Here is a 19,899-nt window from a genome sequence, read left to right as displayed (position 1 = left end):
TTCACTACTGTGATTAGTGACGAGAATATTAGCTCTGCAACGGGGCATAAAAACATCAGTAGAGTTACATTATCATTTGGAACCGCTTTTGGGAAAGTGTTAAGCGTAGTTCCAGAAATAGAATATGACATATTCGCAAAACGTCAGTATGCCTCGAGTGTAGTTAACACATGTCTATTCCCGCCAATGCCTAGAGGAGGAGTTGATATTCTGTGTGTTTATTGCGATAAAATCTCTTCTACTAGATATGGAAACCAGTCTGTAAATATTTTGGATGTAATCTCCCTAAATGGAAGTGATAACAGCAACAATAAAAAACTATATGTGCGTCTTAACATTAACTTGATAGACAGCATCAGCATCACTATTAGGGATCAAGATGGTAACCCAATACATTTTGATGAACGTGGGTGCACCATAGCAGTCTTGCATGTACGTCCCGTTGCAGGAGGTATATAACACCAACGCTTTCCCGCCACTCCTCATTCGTCTCAAACAAGCGGAGAAATGCGTGTCCACTTTATTCCCCCCTCTGTTGAGGAATTATACATTCTGTTAACCCCTCCTAGAGGTGGGGGGACTGATGATATACGGATTTTCAACAGCAGTAGACGTTATATGCGTGGAGGAGGAATATTTTCCTTTTTAAGCGGGATAGCGCGTCGAGCAGCGCCCTTTATCATGAGGACTCTGGCCCCGGCTGCGCTTAGCTTGGGACAGAACGTACTAGACGATATTAATAATGACAAACTTTCAAACAATCTCTTAAGAAACGCGGAATTGAAACATTGAAAGGAGTGGGGAAGCAAATGATAGGTGGAAGAGTGCAGAAAAAGAATAAACAAACAAAAAAATTAGTAAACATCAAACGTTTTACTAAAGCGAAATATAATGATGTGCTGTCATAACTTCTTCTCACTCGGTTGGTGTTGTCTAAAGCGCGAACATGGCCGGATATAACGCTCTGGGCCTCCAGGTGCCATTAGAACACTATACAGCTGCTGTTAGTGAAGCCTTTCCTAAAGTATTTTCCCCTCGATTGGTAGAATCAACAATTGCAAGCAGACAAACGGTGGATGTATTACCTGTGAATTCTGGGGTCAATAATAAGTTTACAGACACTTATCTGGAATTCATCCTCAAGGGAGTGAATGGTCAACTGGTGGATTTATCATCTATAGCTTTGGAGTTGTCTATTGATCTAACCGAAGAAGATGGAATAACGCCTTTAGGAGACGCTAAAAACGTTTCGTTGGTGAATGGATTATCGCAAACTCTATTCAAATCCGCTATTGTGTATTTAAACGAAACAGTAGTTGAAACCAGCTCATTATTCTCATTCTGGTCATATGTAAAGTTATTATCTACGATTTCTGGGTGTAAGGCTAACCGCTATGATAAACTGTCACAGTTTTTTAACCGCGTCGATCCTGGTAAAATTGAAGCTGGTTATTTCACTAACGCCTCGGCTGGTGAGAAGCAACGGATGACTGATATGAAAACGAGTGGCGTGAATACCTGTTTTAAACTAATGTTGGATGTCACATCCGTTAGTGAATACGTTTTGGATAATGTGGACATCAGGGTGCGGCTCGAACTTCAACCTGATAAGTGGCTTATACTCAGCGATAATGAACACGCGAATTTTAAATACAATATCAAGTCTACACGTCTATGGGTGGATCGGGTATTGCCATACCCTGAAGGATTAGTAGCTGTTAATAAAGCCATGGTGCAGAACAACTCTCCTATTACGTATACTTTTAATAAAACTTTATACAAAACGTATATATTGGGCACAGGTCAGCGCTCGATAACAATGGACCAGCCGTGGGGGACTGTTATACCAGAACATTTATATATGATCATCCTTGATATGGAGGCTGTGTCTGGTGCATATAATCGCAACCCGCTTTATTTGGAAAACTGCGAGCTTAGTAAAGTATTAATATCACAGAATAGCACTAATATTGTCAATATTGGGTGCGACTTCCCTCATAACTGCGCCAAGTTGTATTACACTGCATTACAAGCCTTAGGCTTCGATAAAGACAATATATTATCTTATGACACATATGTGAATGGTGGAACCATACTGGCCTTTAATTTACAACATGAGGATATAGATGACACCATCCTGATTGAAAAAAGTGGTAATCTGCGGATCGCTTTGGAATTTAAACGCGGTGTGGCTAGAAATAAAGTCATTCTAGTTTATGGGTCTACAACAGGTGTGATCAGCATTAACGCGGATCGTCGCGTTATTTGCGATACGCGAGGATAAAATACTAATATGAATTGTTTGGAAATAATTGAGGCTATCAGAAGTAATTTAGGTGATAAGGTAGACTATCTAGGTTGTTTCCTAGCCGATGACGTAAGGAAAATACTGACAAAAATACATAAAAAAAGACCTGTGGTGTTCATAATCAACACTCTGGAGTCTGGTTCTCGTAATAAAATGGGGCATTGGATAACATTCTATGTAAATAAGGATGAAGGTAGAAGCGAGATAGTTATACTAGACAGCTATGCCAATCCTGCAATAGGATCTTATTCAAGATATTTCGAAGAGTTTATGTCTTACTTCCAAGACTATACCCTATATATTATGAAGAAAAGGATTCAATCCTTGAATAGTTACTTTTGTGGGAATTACGCCGTTTATTTTGCATATCATTTTTGCAGACTAGGCTTAGAGGCCGCCCTGCTTCACTTTGATGAAGCATCTAAATATGGACAATTTCGCAAGAATGATGAAAAAGTGTTGAAATTCAATTATGCTCAGATGAAAATGCCTGTGTGTAAGCAAACATTCTGCTTAAACGGTACTGATGCTGAGTGTGAAACGTTGTGTGACGAAGTTGGCTAGGATGATAGTGCGGTGAGTAATACTTTATGTTAGGATTGAATGATGAATATAATTACGTCTGTATTTATGTTTACAACATTGACAACAACAACAAAACTTATAACCTTTTCCCCTTTCTACAGATTGACTGGTTGCCTAGCGTGCCAGGAAGGTTCGTTGGACTGGATGAATGACTCCCAATCTGTCTGTCTACTACCTAAACCCTTTCTACAGATTGGCTGGTTGACTAGCGTGGTGGGAAGGTTCGATAGACTGAATGAAAGCCTTTCCCCATCTGTCTGCTAGCTAAACCACCAAGAAGAAGTCTTATTATTATAATAATTATTATTATTATTATCGTTGTAAATCGCTTAAGTGTTTAATAAAAGAAATAAATTTATATATTATGTGTTTATTTTTTCCTCGTTTATCGCTCTTAAAAAAAAATGCTATTTGGGCAAAGAATGATGATGTTGCTGCCATGTTGGTCACGTTACGATATAGCTTACACATATTAACAGGAATAATAATACTAAAGGCTTTGCACAGAACAATGGTTGATGGTATGGGGAGAGGAGGGGATGAGGGGTGGGAGTGATTGATGGTTGGCAGGTGAGGGTCTGCTGGTGAGGGCCCCTGCTGGCGAGAGTATGAACCTCGCTCCCCTCCTTAACGAATCCGCAGTGGAGGTAGAGCCATGGTGGGGTGAACATCTGCACTCAACTCTGAAGACATCGAAAAACCATTAAAGCAAATGGACCACTTCTGCAAGAGGGTGCTCTCTCTCTCTTACCCCTCAACACTTACGGCTTCCTGTAGGGGGAAGCTAATGGACGTCAATGTTATCCTCTCAGGTATGGGGGTTCTCCTCTCCCCTCCCCCTTCCCCCACCCCAAACATCATATACACCTTATGTTGGCTCCCCCCTCACACTCAACCTCTACTTACCTTACTTACTATCATCAAACTATTATCGTCACACAGGATTAAGTCTATGACAAACACACATACATATTTAACTCTTTTCCTTGTATTTCTTACTCTACCACATAGCCCACATACTTTCCTACACCCCCAACAACATGACCTCCCATCTTTCCTGACCACATACCTTAACACCGGACGCTCACATGCGCCAAACTTCCGGGAAAATTCCCCCCAAACCCCTTGCGACTACGACGACGCGCTGCGACTACGACGACGCGCGCCACCTGCCCACCTGGCACCCAACAACATGACCTCCCATCTTTCCTGACCACATACCTTAACACCGGACGCTCACACACGCCAAACTTCCGGGAAAATTCCCCCCAAACCCTTTGCGACTACGACGACGCGCGCCACCTGGCACCCAACAACATGACCTCCCATCTTTCCTGACCACATACCTTAACACCGGACGCTCACACGCGCCAAACTTCCGGGAAAATTCCCCCCAAACCCTTTGCGACTACGACGACGCGCTGAGACTACGACGACGCGCAACACCTGCCCACCTGGCACTCAAGAGTGCCACCTGGGCAGATGGCGCGCGTCGTCGTAGTCGCACTTTACACTACTTATTAGTGTTGGAAGCAGGTTTTGGGTGAAAGAAATTTTGTTTTTTTTCTACAAATACCTACTATCAAGTTATCTTCACAATTCGAATGAACAAATCCACAAGGGCCGTGACTAGGATTCGAACCTCCGTCAGAGAGCATCCCAGACGCTGCCTTAATCGACTGAGCAACGACATGGTCAAGGGTTGAAACCGAAGTTCTACTGAACTTATTGGATCCTGCTGCCTCTCCGAGGCACAAACCAGGGTTTTACACAACTCCCCCATGCACTCGAGCTATGTCAATAGGCCGTTCTCACTCTTCGCCCTTACTTCATTACACACACAAATCTCAATTGCGTGATGCATCAAATGAACAAATCCACAAAGGACGGTTTGTGCCTCGGAGAGGATGCAGGATCCAGTAAGTTCAGTAGAACTTCGGTTTCAACCCTTGACCATGTCGTCGCTCAGTCGATTAAGGCAGTGTCTGGGATGCTCTCGGACGCAGGTTCGAATCCTCGTCACGGCTCTTGTGGATTTGTTCATATGATGCATCACGCAATTGTGATTTCTGTGTGTTCACAATTCGAAAGTCTAATCACAGTCAGACTCGGGGGCCTGGTGGCCCACCCCATGAGCCTGAGAAGTTAATAGTGGTTCAGACATCAACCTTTAAACGAACAGGTAAAAAACCTCAATTAGAAGATAGGACTCCTGACAAGACGGAACTCCCCAGGGGTACATTGTGGTATATGTATGTATGTTCGTAACTCATTTTCTATGTATGTACCGTTATATATGTATGGTGTCTATTAATCTTGTTTAAATTACCAATTAAGCTGTCATTGTAATCAATCAGAGCTTTAATATGCCAATGTGCTTTAATGTACTTACTAATCTCTCATCTCCATTGTTTTCTTGCAATGTATTTATTTTATTAATTCTGCTAGAATTTACCTACTTAAAATTATCTGTTAGATTAAGGACCTGCCCGAAACGCTGCGCGTACTAGTGGCTTTACCAGATTGTAAATACTATGCTATGTATTCTCACAAACCCAATGTACCTTCTTGTATATAAATAAATAAATAAATAAATAACCTGAATAAACATCTTATCTTAGTCAAAGGTATGATTGATTATGAGTGAAATAATGTACTGTATATCATTAGAAACTTCCAATAAATATATGAAGGAAGAAATCAATTAACTGTATTCACCTAGTTGTGTTTGCGGGGGTTGAGCTTTGCTCTTTCAGCCCGCCTCTCAACTGTCAATCAACTGTTTACTAACTACTACTTTTTTTTTTCCCACACCACACACACACACACACACACACACACACACACACACACACACACACACAGGACTTAAACAGGCTGCAGAGATGGTCAGGGAAATGGCTACTGGAGTTTAACACCAGTAAATGTAAAGTTATGGAAATGGGATCAGGTGACAGGAGACCAAAGGGACAGTACACAATGAAGGGGAACAGCCTACCTGTAACGATTCGAGAAAGAGACCTGGGAGTGGATGTGACACCTAATCTAACTCCTGAGGCACATATAAATAGGATAACGACAGCAGCGTACTCTACACTGGCGAAAATTAGAACTTCATTCAGAAACCTAAATGAGGAAGCTTTTAGGGTGCTTTACACTGCCTACGTGAGACCCGTCTTAGAGTATGCCGCGCCATCATGGAGCCCCCACCTGAAGAAACACATAAAGAAACTGGAGAAGGTTCAGAGGTTTGCGACGAGGCTTGTCCCAGAGTTACGAGGGATGGGATATGAAGAGCGGCTGAAGGAACTGAACCTTACGACACTAGAGAAAAGAAGGGAGAGAGGAGATATGATAGGGACATATAAAATACTCAGGGGAATTGACAAAGTGGAAATAGATGAAATGTTCACACGTAATAATAACAGAACGAGGGGACATGGGTGGAAACTGGAAACTCAGATGAGTCACAGAGATGTTAGGAAGTTTTCTTTTAGCGTGAGAGTAGTAGAAAAATGGAATGCACTTGGGGAACAGGTTGTGGAAGCAAATACTATTCATACTTTTAAAACTAGGTATGATAGGGAAATGGGACAGGAGTCATTGCTGTAAACAACCGATAGCTAGAAAGGCGGGATCCAAGAGTCAATGCTCGATCCTGCAAGCACATATAGGTGAGTACATATAGGTGAGTACACACACACACACAAGGAAGCAGCCCGTGACAGCTCACTAACTCCCAGGCACCTATTTACTGCTAGGTAACAGGAGCATTCAGGGTGAAAGAAACTTTGCCCATTTGTTTCTGCCTGGTGAGGGAATCAAACCCCCGCCACAGAATTAAGAGTCCTGCACGCTATCTACCAGGCCCCATGAGCAGGGGGGCCTGGTAGCAACAGGTACTCACTCACCTTGAGTTGGAGATGAGGGTTGGCGCCTTTTTCAAGCAGAAGGCTTGCGACAGCAGCATGACCAGATGGTCGTAATGGTACGACGATATGCTGAAAACATCTCCTATGATCAGCGTTTCAACTGTACTAAGGTGACCTGCTGCATTAGCCCGCATCAGTACTGTGAAACCAGCATCATCCCTTAGTTCCTGTAAGATGAAAAAAAAACAATAGAAGTATAAGAACATAAGAACAAAGGTAACTGCAGAAGGCCTATTGGCCCATACGAGGCAGCTCCAATTCTATAACCACCCAATCCCACTCATATACTTGTCCAACCCGCGCTTGAAACAATTGAGGGACCCCACCTCCACCACGTTACGCGATAATTGGTTCCACAAATCAACAACTCTGGTACTGAACCAGTATTTACCCAAGTCTTTCCTAAATCTAAACTTATCCAATTTATGTTGACCAGACCACACACTAAAAGTTGAAGGGACGACGACGTTTCGACTTGAGAATGGTCCAGGACGGACCGAAACGTCGTCGTCCCTTCAACTTTTAGTGTGTGGTCTGGTCAACATACTTCAGCCACGTTATTGTGACTCATCGCCTGCTTATCCAATTTATACCCATTGTTTCGTGTTCTGTCTTGTGTTGATACTTTTAATACCCTATTAATATCCCCTTTGTTATGTCCATTCATCCACTTGTAAACCTCTTCTCTTCGCCTTTCCAGTGAATACAATTCAAGTTTTGTTATTCTTTCTTCATATGAAAGATTTCTAATTTGGGGAATTAACTTAGTCATCCTACGCTGGACATGTTCAAGTGAATTTATATCCATTCTATAGTACAGCGACAAAAACTGAACTGCATAATCTAAATGGGGCCTAACCAGAGCTAGATATAGCTGAAGAACCACACCAGGTGTCTTGTTACTAACGCTTCGATTAATAAACCCCAGTGTCCTATTTGCCTTATTACGAACATTCATGCATTGATCGTTTTGTTTTAAATTCTTACTAATCATAACTCCCAGATCCCTTTCGATATCCGACTTCGCAATCTCAGCCCCATCTAGCTCGTATCTTGTAACTCTATCATCATTACCTAGCCTCATAACTTTACATTTATCAGCATTAAACTGCATCTGCCAATCCTTTGACCATTTCAAAACCCTATTTAGATCAACTTGAAGAGATAGTGAGTCCTCCTCCGAATTCATTTCCCTACCGATTTTCGTATCATCGGCAAATTTGCAAATGTTGCTACTCAAACCTGAATCTAAATCACTTATATATATTATAAACAACAGAGGTCCCAGGACAGAGCCCTGAGGCACTCCACTTACAACATTTTCCCACTCTGACATGACTCCATTTATACTAACTCTGTTTTCTTTGGTATAGCCATGCAATAATCCAGCTTATTATAGCGCCCCCAATACCATGAGCCTCTATCTTTTTAATCAGTCTTTCATGTGGCACTGTATCAAAATCTTTGCTTAAGTCAAGGTACACATCACAATCCTTACCACTATCAACTGCCTCAACTATGCTAGAACAAAAAGATAACAAATTTGTTAAACATGAACGGCCATTTATAAAACCATGTTGCGACTCAATTATTAATTTATGTTTTTCAAGATGAAGACGAATTTTATTTGCAATTATAGATTCGAGTAACTTTCCCACAATAGTCGTTAGGCTAATTGGTCGATAGTTTGACGCAAGTGATCTATCTCCTTTTTTAAAAACTGGTATCACATTAGCAACTTTCCATAACTCTGGCACTCTGCCTGACTCTATTGATTTATTAAATAAGGTAGACAGTGGGTCGCAAAGCTCCTCTTTGCATTCTTTAAGCACCCTGGCAAACAGTTCATACGGCCCTGGAGATTTGTTTGGTTTGAGTTTTACTATTTGTTTAAGAACATCCTCCCTGGTAACTGCTAAACTAGTCAACCTGTCCTCGTCCCCACCCACATAGACTTGTTCGGCTGAAGGCATATTGTCAAGTTCCTCTTTAGTAAATACAGATATAAAATATTTATTAAAAATACTACTCATCTCTTCATCTGTTGTTTGACCTGTCTCGGTTTTTAATGGACCTATCCTTTCCCTAATTTTTGTCCGGTATAATTGGAAAAACCCTTTAGGATTTGTTTTTGCTTGCTCTGCTATGCGAACTTCATAGTTTCTTTTTGCTTTCCTTATCTCTTTTTTAGTATTTCAAACCAGTTGTACGAATTCCTGCTCTAAACTGACTTCCCCATTCTTAATCCTTTTGTACCACGCAGTCTTTTTACCTGTAAGGTTCTTCAGATCCTTTGTTATCCACTTTGGATCATTAGTATTCGATCTATTCAATTTGTATGGTATACTTCGTTCCTGTTCTTTGCTTAGAATATTTTTAAATAGGTTATATTTTGAATCCACATCGAAATCCCCGTTTACGTCACCTGTCGCTGGGTTCACGTCTAGCTCACACCACATACCTATGACATTCCAATCTATTTGACCCAAAAAATTTCTTAGGCTATTGAAATCAGCTTTTAGAAAATCTGGCAGTTTAACAGAATTTTCTCCTACAGATCTATTCCATTCTATGCTAAATATGATTTCTTTGATCACTGTTCCCTAGCTCATTCCCTATTTCGATGTCATTAATTTGTTTTTCCCCTGTTAGTTAACACTAAATCTAAAATACTATTTTCTCGCATTGGTTCCTTAATGTGTTGCGTAAGAAAGCAATCGTCAATTAATTATAGAAAATCTTCCGCTTCACTTTTTCCCTGTTCTGTTAAACCAATTTATTCGAGGTCATGCCCCCTAACTGTTGTTATTCCCTGTTTGGCTCAACCAGTTTATTCCACTAAAATTAAAGTCACCCATGACATAAAACTGTTAGATCTAGATGCTCTAGATATTTCATCCCACAAGTGCTATGCTTCCAACCTGTCTTAAGTTAGGTGGCCTGTATGTAATTGTTATTATTTGCTTTTTCGTTTTATTCTATCCAAATAGTTTGTGGGGCTCGGTTTTAATTTCCTCTGAGACTACATTTCAAATTTTCCCTAACATATATGGCTACTCCCCCCTCCTCGTCTAGTATATCTATCTGTGTGAAATAGTTTAAATGCATTTATTTGATACTAGCAGTACCCGGCCGCACGTTGCTGTGGCTCAGCAACCTTCCCTGGCATCCCAGTCCTTCCAACCATTCCCGCCCCCCAACCTGTCTCCTCGGCCTCTTAACCATTCCCCACTCCACCGTCCCCTCGTCCTCCCCACCATTCCCCATTCCCCTGTCCGTTTGTCCACCCTTCCATTCTCCATTACCCCATTCCCACCATCCTAAACTCCCCCGTCCCATTGTCCTTCCCCACTATTACCCCCCTAATTGTCCCCTCGTCCTCTCCACCATCTCACTTCCGTCCCCTCGTCATAACCACCATTCCCCACTCGCTCGTCTGATGCCTTCCCAAATGGTCTGATGTTCCCATTAGAAAATTGGGAACATAAAGTGATCTGATGTTCCAATCATTGAAACAAGAAAAACGGTTAAAAAATGAAATGAAAATAAAAAAATAAAAATAAAATAAACTATACTCACGAAATGAACGGTATGGTAAACACAGCTCAGTTCCAACTCAATTCACACAAAATAATTAAATCAAAATGAAAATAAATCAAAATCTATGAAAATTAAATTTATCAATGCAAACAGAAACACTGAAATGGAATTGTAACATATTTAGAATAGCATGTGTTTTGCTCCTACATGCAACAGATGGCACTGTTTTTCAAGAAAACCATAGTTTTACCTGTCACAGGTGTGGCATCTATACTGACTTGCAAAATGAATGGCATGGTAAACACAGCTCAATTTCAACACAATGTAACACAAAATAATTCAATAAAAATAAAATAAATCGAAATCTATGAAAATAAAACTTGTCATTGCAATCAGAAACATTGAAATGGAATTCGTGACATATTTAATATAGCGTGCATGTTGGAATTATGTGCAACAGATGGCGCTGTTTTTCAAAAACGCATATGTCTACCTGTCAGAGGGGTGGCATCTATATAGTAGGTGAAGCAATCGGTGAAGAATTTTTGGAGATTACAGCGTATGTTACTCTTACGTCCAACAGATGGCGCTGATTTTTAATAAAAGCATGTTTTTTTTCCTGTCACAGGTGAGGCATGTATATAGTAGATATATAAGAAGACGCACTTATTCGAAAGCAACGTTGTCAAAATTTCAAAGCAATCAGTAAAGAGGTTTCGAAGATTTCTTTCAAGAAAATCATTTGAAAAACAGTTTTTCAGAAAAAGCATGTTTTTTTTACCGTCAGACGTGACATCTATATAGCATATATATAAAAATCTAGCCGGATGCAAATGGAACGTTGTGTGAAAATTTCAAGGCAATCTGTGAAGAACTTTCGGAGATTAGCGATTTTGAACAAACGAACATTTCCATTTTTATTTGTATAGATTCAGCTAATAGTTCTCTATTTTCTACATTCATCCACGTTTCGGTAAGTGCAATAATATCTTTTTTTCTTGTGCAGACAAGAGCATTTAAATCGATTATTTTGTTTCTTAAACTTCTACTGTTAGTGTAATACACCCTAAGTGTGTTGTTATTTTGAGGCCCTTCTCTTTCCCTGATCATTTTGCCAATTTGTTTCTCCCACAAACACATACTTTTTTTACCTCCTTCCTCCATATAAATTCCCATATTTTAGGAAATTCCTTTATTAAAATATTAATTTCTTTAAAATAAAAATTCCTTTTATTAATAGGGTAATTTGATCTTCATATGATGTACTAACATTTTAAACCAAACCCCAAACAAACGATTGTAGTAACATTATTATTGCAATAATGGAAGGATTAGTGAAGGATTTGGTGAGTCTGGTTGGAGCTCTGAGAGCAGAGATGGATTCCCTGCGGGAGGAGGTACGACGGCTGAGACTTCGGGAGGAAACGAAGGAGGAGACCAGTGTTGACGGGACCTCATTGTGGAGAGTTGTGAAGGACAGGGGTCTTAAGAAGACCTTGACAAGGCCGCCTACAGACGCCCTAAGGACAGCAAATTCATTTGCCGTGTTGGAGGACGAGTACTGTGGTGAGGCTGCAGTTCACTCGGAACGGAAATCAGTGAGGAGCAGCAGAGCGCGGGCCCCTCAGGCTGCTCAGAAAGTTAAGGAGGTACCGAAGCGAATTTTGGTTGTGGGAGATTCCCAGGTGAGGTATTTAGACAGAACGTTTTGTGCCAGAGATAGGGGGAACAGATTAAGGGTTTGCTATCCGGGAGCTGGAATTGGTGATATTGTTGGAAACATGAATGATATTATGATGGGAAATGGGAACAAACCCATTATTTGTATTAGTGCAGGGGGTAATGATGTTGGGCGAGTTAGGAGTGAGGAACTAATACAGAGATTCAGGACAGCCATTGAATTAGTTAGGAGCAAGGGAGGAATCCCGATCATATGTGGCATTCTTCCAAGAAAGGGAGTGGGAAATGAATGGATGACGAGGGCACTTGGTGTCAATTGCCGGCTGGAAAGATATTGCAAATCAAATGCAATATCTTTCATAGACAACTGGGAACACTTCTATGGAAGAAATGAAATGTATGCTTGTGATGGGGTGCATCTATCGAGGGCTGGGGTTGTTGCTGTTGCAAACTCGTTGGAACCAGTGGTTAGAGGTGTTTGTTTGGGTTTAAACTGTTAGTAGATAGTGGTAAGGGAATTGATTTGGAGAAAGGAGGTAATAAAAGTATTCATGGGAGAAAAGAATTGGCAAAATGATCAGGGAAAGAAAAGGGCCCCAAAATAACAATTCACTTAGGGTATATTACACTAACAGTAGAAGTCTAAGAAATAAAATTAACGAATTAAATGCTCTTGTCAGAAAAAAATAGATATTATTGCACTTACCGAAACGTGGATGAATGTAGAAAACAGAGAACTATTAGCTGAATATCAAATAAATGGATTTAAACTATTTCACACAGATATATTAGATGAGGAGGGGGAGTAGCCATATATGTTAGGGACAATTTGAAATGTAGTCTCAAAGAGGGAATCAAAACTGAGCCACACACAGAAACTATTTGGATAGAATTAAACGAAAAAGCAAATAATATTATAATAGTAGTTATATATAGGCCACCAAATTTAGACAGAATGGAAGCAAAGCATCTATGGGATGAAATATCTAGAGCATCTAGATCTAACAGTATTTATGTCATGGGTGACTTAAATTTTAGTGGAATAAACTGGGTGGACAAAACAGGGAATAGTGAAGCAGAAGATTTTCTAGAATTAAATGACGATTGCTTTCTTATGCAACACATTAAGGAACCAACGCGGGAAAATAATATTTTAGATTTAGTGTTAACTAACAGGGAAACACAAATTAATGACATCGAAATTGGGAGTGAGCTAGGGAACAGTGATCACAAAGTAATCAGATTTAGCATAGAATGGAATAGACCTGTAGGAGAAAATTCTGTTAAAGTGCCAGATTTTCGAAAAGCTGATTTTAATAGCCTAAGAAATTTTTGGGGTCAAATAGATTGGAAAGTCTTGGGTATGGGGTGTGGGCCGGTCTTGGAGCGAGACATGAACCCAGCGAAAGGTGACGTAAAAGAGGATTTTGATGTGGATTTAATATATAACTTATTTAAGAATATTCTAAACAAAGCACAGGAACGTAGTGTAGTATACAAATTGAATAGATCGAATACTAATGACCCAAAGTGGATAACAAATAATTTAAAGAACCTTATAGGTAAAAAGAGAGCTTGGTACAAAAGGATTAAGAATGGGGAAGTCAGTTTAGAACAGGAATTCATACAACTGGTTAGAAATGTTAAAAAAGAGATTAAGAAAGCAAAAAGAAACTATGAAGTTCGCATAGCAGAGCAAGCAAAGTCAAATCCTAAAGGTTTTTTTCAGTTATATCGAACTAAGACTAGGAAAAGGATAGGTCCATTAAAATCTGAGACAGGTCAAATAACGGATAATGACAAGGAGATGAGTAGTATTTTTAACAAATATTTTATATCTGTATTTACTAAAGAAGAACTTAACAATATGCCTTCAGCCGAACAAGTCTATGTGGGTGGGGGTGAGGACAGGTTGACTAGTTTAGCAGTTACCAGGGAGGATGTAATTAAACAATTAGAAAAACTAAAACCAAACAAATCCCCAAGGCCGGATGAAGTGTTTGCCAGGGTGCTTAAAGAATTCAAAGAGGAGCTTTCCGAGCCACTGTATACCATATTTAATAAATCAATAGAGTCAGGCAGAGTGCCAGAGTCATGGAAGGTAGCTAATGTGGTACCAATTTTAAGAAAGGAGATAGATTACTTGTGTCAAACTATCAGCCAATTAGCCTAACGTCTATTGTGGGAAAGTTACTTCAATCAATAATTGCAAATACAATTCGTCTCCATCTTGAAAAACATAAATTAATAAATGAGTCGCAACATGGTTTTACAATTGGCCGTTCATGTTTAACAAATTTGCTAACTTTTTATTCCAGCATAGTTGAGGCAGTTGATAGTGGTAAGGATTGTGATGTTGTGTACCTTGACTTTAGCAAAGCTTTTGATACAGTGCCACATGAAAGACTAATTAAAAAAATAGAAGCTCATGGTATTGGGGGTGCAATATTAAGTTGGATTAGGGCATGGCTATTCCAAAGGAAACAGAGTTAGTATAAATGGGGTTAAGTCCCAGTGGGATAATGTTGTTAGTGGAGTACCTCAGGGCTCTGTCCTGGGACCTCTGTTGTTTATAATATATATAAATGATTTGGATTCACGTTTGAGTAGCAACATTTGCAAATTTGCCGATGATACGAAAATTGGTAGGGAAGTTAATTCGGAGGAGGACTCACTATCACTTCAAGTTCATCTAGATAGGGTTTTGAAATGGTCACTGGATTGGCAGATGCAGTTTAATGCTTTTAAATGTAAAGTTCTGAGGCTAGGTAATGATGATAGTTACATGATACAAGCTGGATAGTGTTGAGATTGTGAAGTCGGATTGCGAAAGGGATCCGGGAGTTATCATTAGTAAGAATTTAAAACAAAAGGTTCAATGCATGAATGTTCGTAATAAGGCAAATACGACACTGGAATTTATTAATCGAAGCGTTAATAACAAGACACCTGGTGGTGTTCAGCTATATCTTGCTCTGGTTAGGCCCCATTTAGATTATGCAGTTCAGTTTTGGTCACAGTACTATAGAATGGATATAAATTGACTTGAACGTGTCCAGCGTAGGATGACTAAGTTAATTTCCCAAATTAGAAATCTTTCATATGAATTAAGATTAACAAAGCTTAAATTGCATTCACTGGAAAGGCGAAATGTTAGGGGTGACATGATAGAGGTTTACAAGTAGATGAATGGACATAACAAGGTGGATATTAATAGGGTATTAAAAGTATCAAGACAAGACAGAACACGAAACAATGGGTATAAATTGGATAAGTTTAGATTTAGTTAAGACTTTTGTAAATACTGGTTCGATAGTAGAGTTGTTTTGTGGAACAAAAAACAGCCCGACGCCGACGGAGAACCCTCTGCAGCAGTGAAGTGTTGTATACATGTACACTTGCCCCCACGAAGGATGTAACCTTCAATCTAAGTACATATGTATGACGTCGACCAAGCTGACGAGGCGTTTGACATGCCATCTTCAATCCGGTGCCCCTAGGAATCACATGAGACAAGCCCATGACATCACCCTAACAAGAGAAATGTTGAACAAAAATACCTGTAAAATAGACAAAACCCAAGATGGAAGAAAATTACATATTCTTGAAGCAATTCACATAAGAATAGAACAACCTAACATGAACACCCAAATCACGGAACTATTTACTCTACCCACAATGAGAGTAAGGACAAGACCAGAACATAACAATGCCAACACAGAACACAATGTTCAAATAGTAAAACTAAAACCAAACAAATCCCCAGGGCCGGATGAAGTGTTTGCCAGGGTGCTTAAGGAATGCAAAGAGGAGCTTTGCGACCCACTGTCTACCATATTTAATAAATCAATAGTCAGGCAGAGTGCCAGAGTTATGGAAAGTTGCTAATGTGATACCAGTTTTTAAAAAAGGAGATAGATCACTTGCGTCAAACTATCGACCAATTAGCCTAACGTCTATTGTGGGAAAGTTACTCGAATCTATAATTGCAAATAATATTCGTCTTCATCTTGAAAAACATAAATTAATAATTGAGTCGCAACATGGTTTTATAAATGGCCGTTCATGTTTAAGAAATTTGTTATCTTTTTATTCTAGCATAGTTGAGGCAGTTGATAGTGGTAAGGATTGTGATGTTGTGTACCTTGACTTTAGCAAAGCTTTTGATACAGTGAAACATGAAAGACTGATTAAAAAGATAGAGGCTCATGGTATTGGGGGTGCTATATTAAGCTGGATTAGGGCATGGCTATATCAAAGGAAACAGAGTTAGTATAAATAGTCAAGTCCGAGTGGTAAAATGTTGTAAGTGGAGTGCCTCAAGGCTCTGTCCTGGCAGCCCGTCCTCCAAACAAAGATCCAAAAGTGATTCCATGCACCCGCCAAACACCCTGTTTATGAATGAAAAGCGGTTTACACACGACTCACAACTGCTGACGTTCGAACATATCCGGAACAAGTGCTTCACTGACGAATTTTCTTCGAATCACAACGTTATAAATGCTTCACCCACGTACTACAAATACAAATAATCGCCAACAGAACCTAAACACCTAACCTCACCTATCCTATGCCTATATATACACAATATGCTAATATATTATAATATTAATTTATACTTGAGAAATTTCCCGTTTTGAAAGAACAGCAAGTTAAAATTTATGAATGCGTCTGTGGGGTTGACCGCTGAATGTAATGGACTTGAATCGAGGACGGGTTGGTCCTGGGACCTCTGTTGTTTAATATATATATAAATGATTTAGATTCAGGTTTGAGTAGCAACATTTGCAAATTTGCCAATGATACAAAAATCGGTAGGGAAATTAATACGGAAGAAGATTCACTATCTCTTCAAGTTGATGTAAACAGGGTTTGGAAATGGTCACAGGATAGGAAGATGCAGTTTAATGCTGATAAATGTAAAGTTATGAGGCTAGGTAATGATGATAGAGTTACAAGAAACGAGCTAGATGGGGCTGAGATTGCGAAGTCGGATATCGAAAGGGATCTGAGAGTTATGATTAGTAAGAATTTAAAACAAAACGATCAATGCATGAATGTTCGTAATAAGGCAAATAGGACACTGGGATTTATTAATCGAAGCGTTAGTAACAAGACACCTGGTGTGGTTCTTCGGCTATATCTTGCTCTGGTTAGGCCCCATTTAGATTATGCAGTTCAGTTTTGGTCGCAATACTATAGAATGGATATAAATTCACTTGAACGTGTTCAGCGTAAGATGACTAAGTTAATTCCCCAAATTTGAAATCTTTCATATAAAGAAAGATTAACAAAGCTTAAATTGCATTCACTGAAAAGGCAAAGAGTTAGGGGTGACATGATAAAGGTTTACAAGTAGGTGAATGGACATAACAAAGGGGATATTAATAGGGTATTAAAAGTATCAACTCAAGACAGAACACGAAACAATGGGTATAAATTGGATAAGTTTAGATTTAGGAAAGACTTGGGTAAATACTGGTTCGGTAACAGGGTTGTTGATTTGTGGAACTAATTACCGCATAACGTGGTGGAGGTTGGGTCCCTCGATTGTTTCAAGCGCGGGTTGGACAAGTATATGAGTGGGATTGGGTGGTTATAGATATGAGCTGCCTCGTAAGGGCCAATAGGCCTTTTGCAATTGCCTTTGTTCTTATGTACTTATAAATAGGAGCTGCCTCGTACGGGCCAATAGGCCTCCTGCAGTTATCTTTGTTTATGTTCATATGCTCTCATAATCTTGCTCCTCCTCCTCACCCCTCACTGACACCTGACTCCTACCCTCTTCTCTAGGACATTTATAAATACGCCTCCATCTTAAACATGGGCTCACCATCTGGTCACCATTTGGTCCGGGAGACATCTCCCGTCACGCAGGGTGCAGTCGCACCTCCACAGATCTCCAGTATCATCTATTGATACTGGTAATGGCTCAAAAGGGCCACCACTTACGAGCTATTCATGCCTGTGCCACCTTTTGGGTGGCTTCATCTTCATCTTACCACATTCACAAGGGAGACATCTCCCGTCATGCAGGGTGCATTCGCACCTCCACAGATCTCCAGTATCAGCTCTTGATACTGGTAATGGCTTAAAAGGGCCACCACTTACGGGCTATTCATGCCCGTGCCACCTTTTGGGTGGCTTAATCTTCATCAATCATCAATCAAACATGGGCTCTGTAATCAGTGGGCGACATGGCCAACCGCACGATCAGGGAAGCCCGGGCCACTCACGGCACAAACCCCCAGTATTTAGTTGAGAAAATTATAAGAACTAGGATATACGACTCTAGGTACTGGAAAGAAGAATGCTTTGCCCTCTCGGCGGAATTACTAGTCGACAAAGCAATAGCCCTCAGGTGTATTGGTGGTGTTCACGGAGCCAACAGCAGACCCACGCCATTCCTATGTCTCGTGCTAAAGATGCTCCAGATCCAACCTGAGACTGACATAATTATAGAATTCATCACACAAGAGGATTTTAAGTATGCTCGTGCTTTGGGGGCATTTTACTTGAGGCTTGTATGTGGATCACTGAATTGTTACAATTGTTACCTGGAACCTCTCCTTAATGACTTTAGGAAACTACGCGTTATTGACCGTTCCGGCCAGTTCCAGTTTACTCACATGGATGAATATATTGATTGTTTATTAAGAGATGAATGTTCATGTGATATAATTTTACCGAGGATCCAAAAGAGACCGATTCATGAAGCCAACAACGAGCTTAAAGGTCGAGTATCCGTATTAAATGATGATTTGGACAACCTCGAGAGGGAAAGTGATGAGGAGGACATCTTTACTCCACCAAGAAAGAAATCCAAGACCAAGAAATGATCCAGTAGAGCCATCCCCAACAACACTCTGTGACGACCAGGGTGGCAGAGGCCACTCTCGCTCCCCACACCGAGGCCTTCCATGTGACAGAGAAAGAGAAAAGCTTCTTCGCAGAAGTCACTCACAGGAGACAGATCGAGGCATACAACGAGAAAGAGTAATTGAGAAAAAATGGGAAATGGATCGGGACAGATTCATGGATCATGAAAGAGGGAAGGAAAGGTCGAGAAAGAGACATCGCAGCAGATCAGAACAACGTCAGCGACGAGGATCTCCAGCCCATCGTCCCCATCACCGAGAAAATCGTGGAGAAAGAGAATCAAATAGAGAGAGAGGAAGGGATTGGAATCGTTGTGAACGCAAAGGAAAACAATATCGCAGTGGACGTAGTAAATGAGATACCTTTTTGAGGATGTGGTAGGAGCTGACAGTGCTCCGTTTGACCTGCAACCTCACAAATATCTCACTGCTCTCTCATGAGTTGAGAGAGCAGTTGTGTGAGTTGACCTCACACTTGACTGCCGCCTCATGATATGAACCTCAAGCTTCCTGTGTTATCATTATACACGAAGCCTTCTTTGGACTCTTGTATGTATTTGAAGACCTGTATTCACGTTTCTGTCTTATAAGAACTATGTATTAATAAACACTGTTGTAATAAATGAATGCTATTATTTACATCTCATTATTTACCATCCCAAAGAATAATATGTACCTTTATTCAAGTACAAATAAAATATTTAAATATCTTAACGCCTGGTGCTTGGAAAGTAGCTGTGATTAGGGTTTTCATCTGGATGAAAAGTTGTGAAAACCATCTTAAATGTGTTTTTTGATGTTTTTGACGTTGGTTGCACTCTAATTTTTTCAAAGTAAACGTGCCGGCCACTCGGGACACTCGATGAAGAGCACCCCGTGCGAGCCGGCGGGGCTAGTTAGCTGTTCGGAGCGTGACAGTAAGCACCAGGCGGTGTACCGTCAGTCCGGAACTGAGATCCAACTACGAGCTTTTTAA

At 40.3% G+C, this 19,899-nt stretch overlaps 1 protein-coding gene across 1 annotated transcript in view; it reads right to left on the bottom strand.

Moving 5' to 3' along the window:
• Nucleotides 1-19,899, bottom strand: part of LOC138363972 (uncharacterized) — a 140,071-nt gene that overhangs the window by 94,206 nt on the left and 25,966 nt on the right. Inside the window, exon 3 of the mRNA XM_069323424.1 lies at nt 6,805-6,992. Coding sequence (XP_069179525.1) covers nt 6,805-6,992 — 188 coding nt within the window. The remainder of the gene's footprint in view (nt 1-6,804; nt 6,993-19,899) is intronic.

Source organism: Procambarus clarkii, chromosome 12, assembly GCF_040958095.1.
Source record: "Procambarus clarkii isolate CNS0578487 chromosome 12, FALCON_Pclarkii_2.0, whole genome shotgun sequence".
NCBI lineage: Eukaryota > Metazoa > Arthropoda > Malacostraca > Decapoda > Cambaridae > Procambarus > Procambarus clarkii.
Note: the sequence above shows the minus strand (reverse complement) of the source record. Positions and strands in the feature narration are given on the sequence as shown.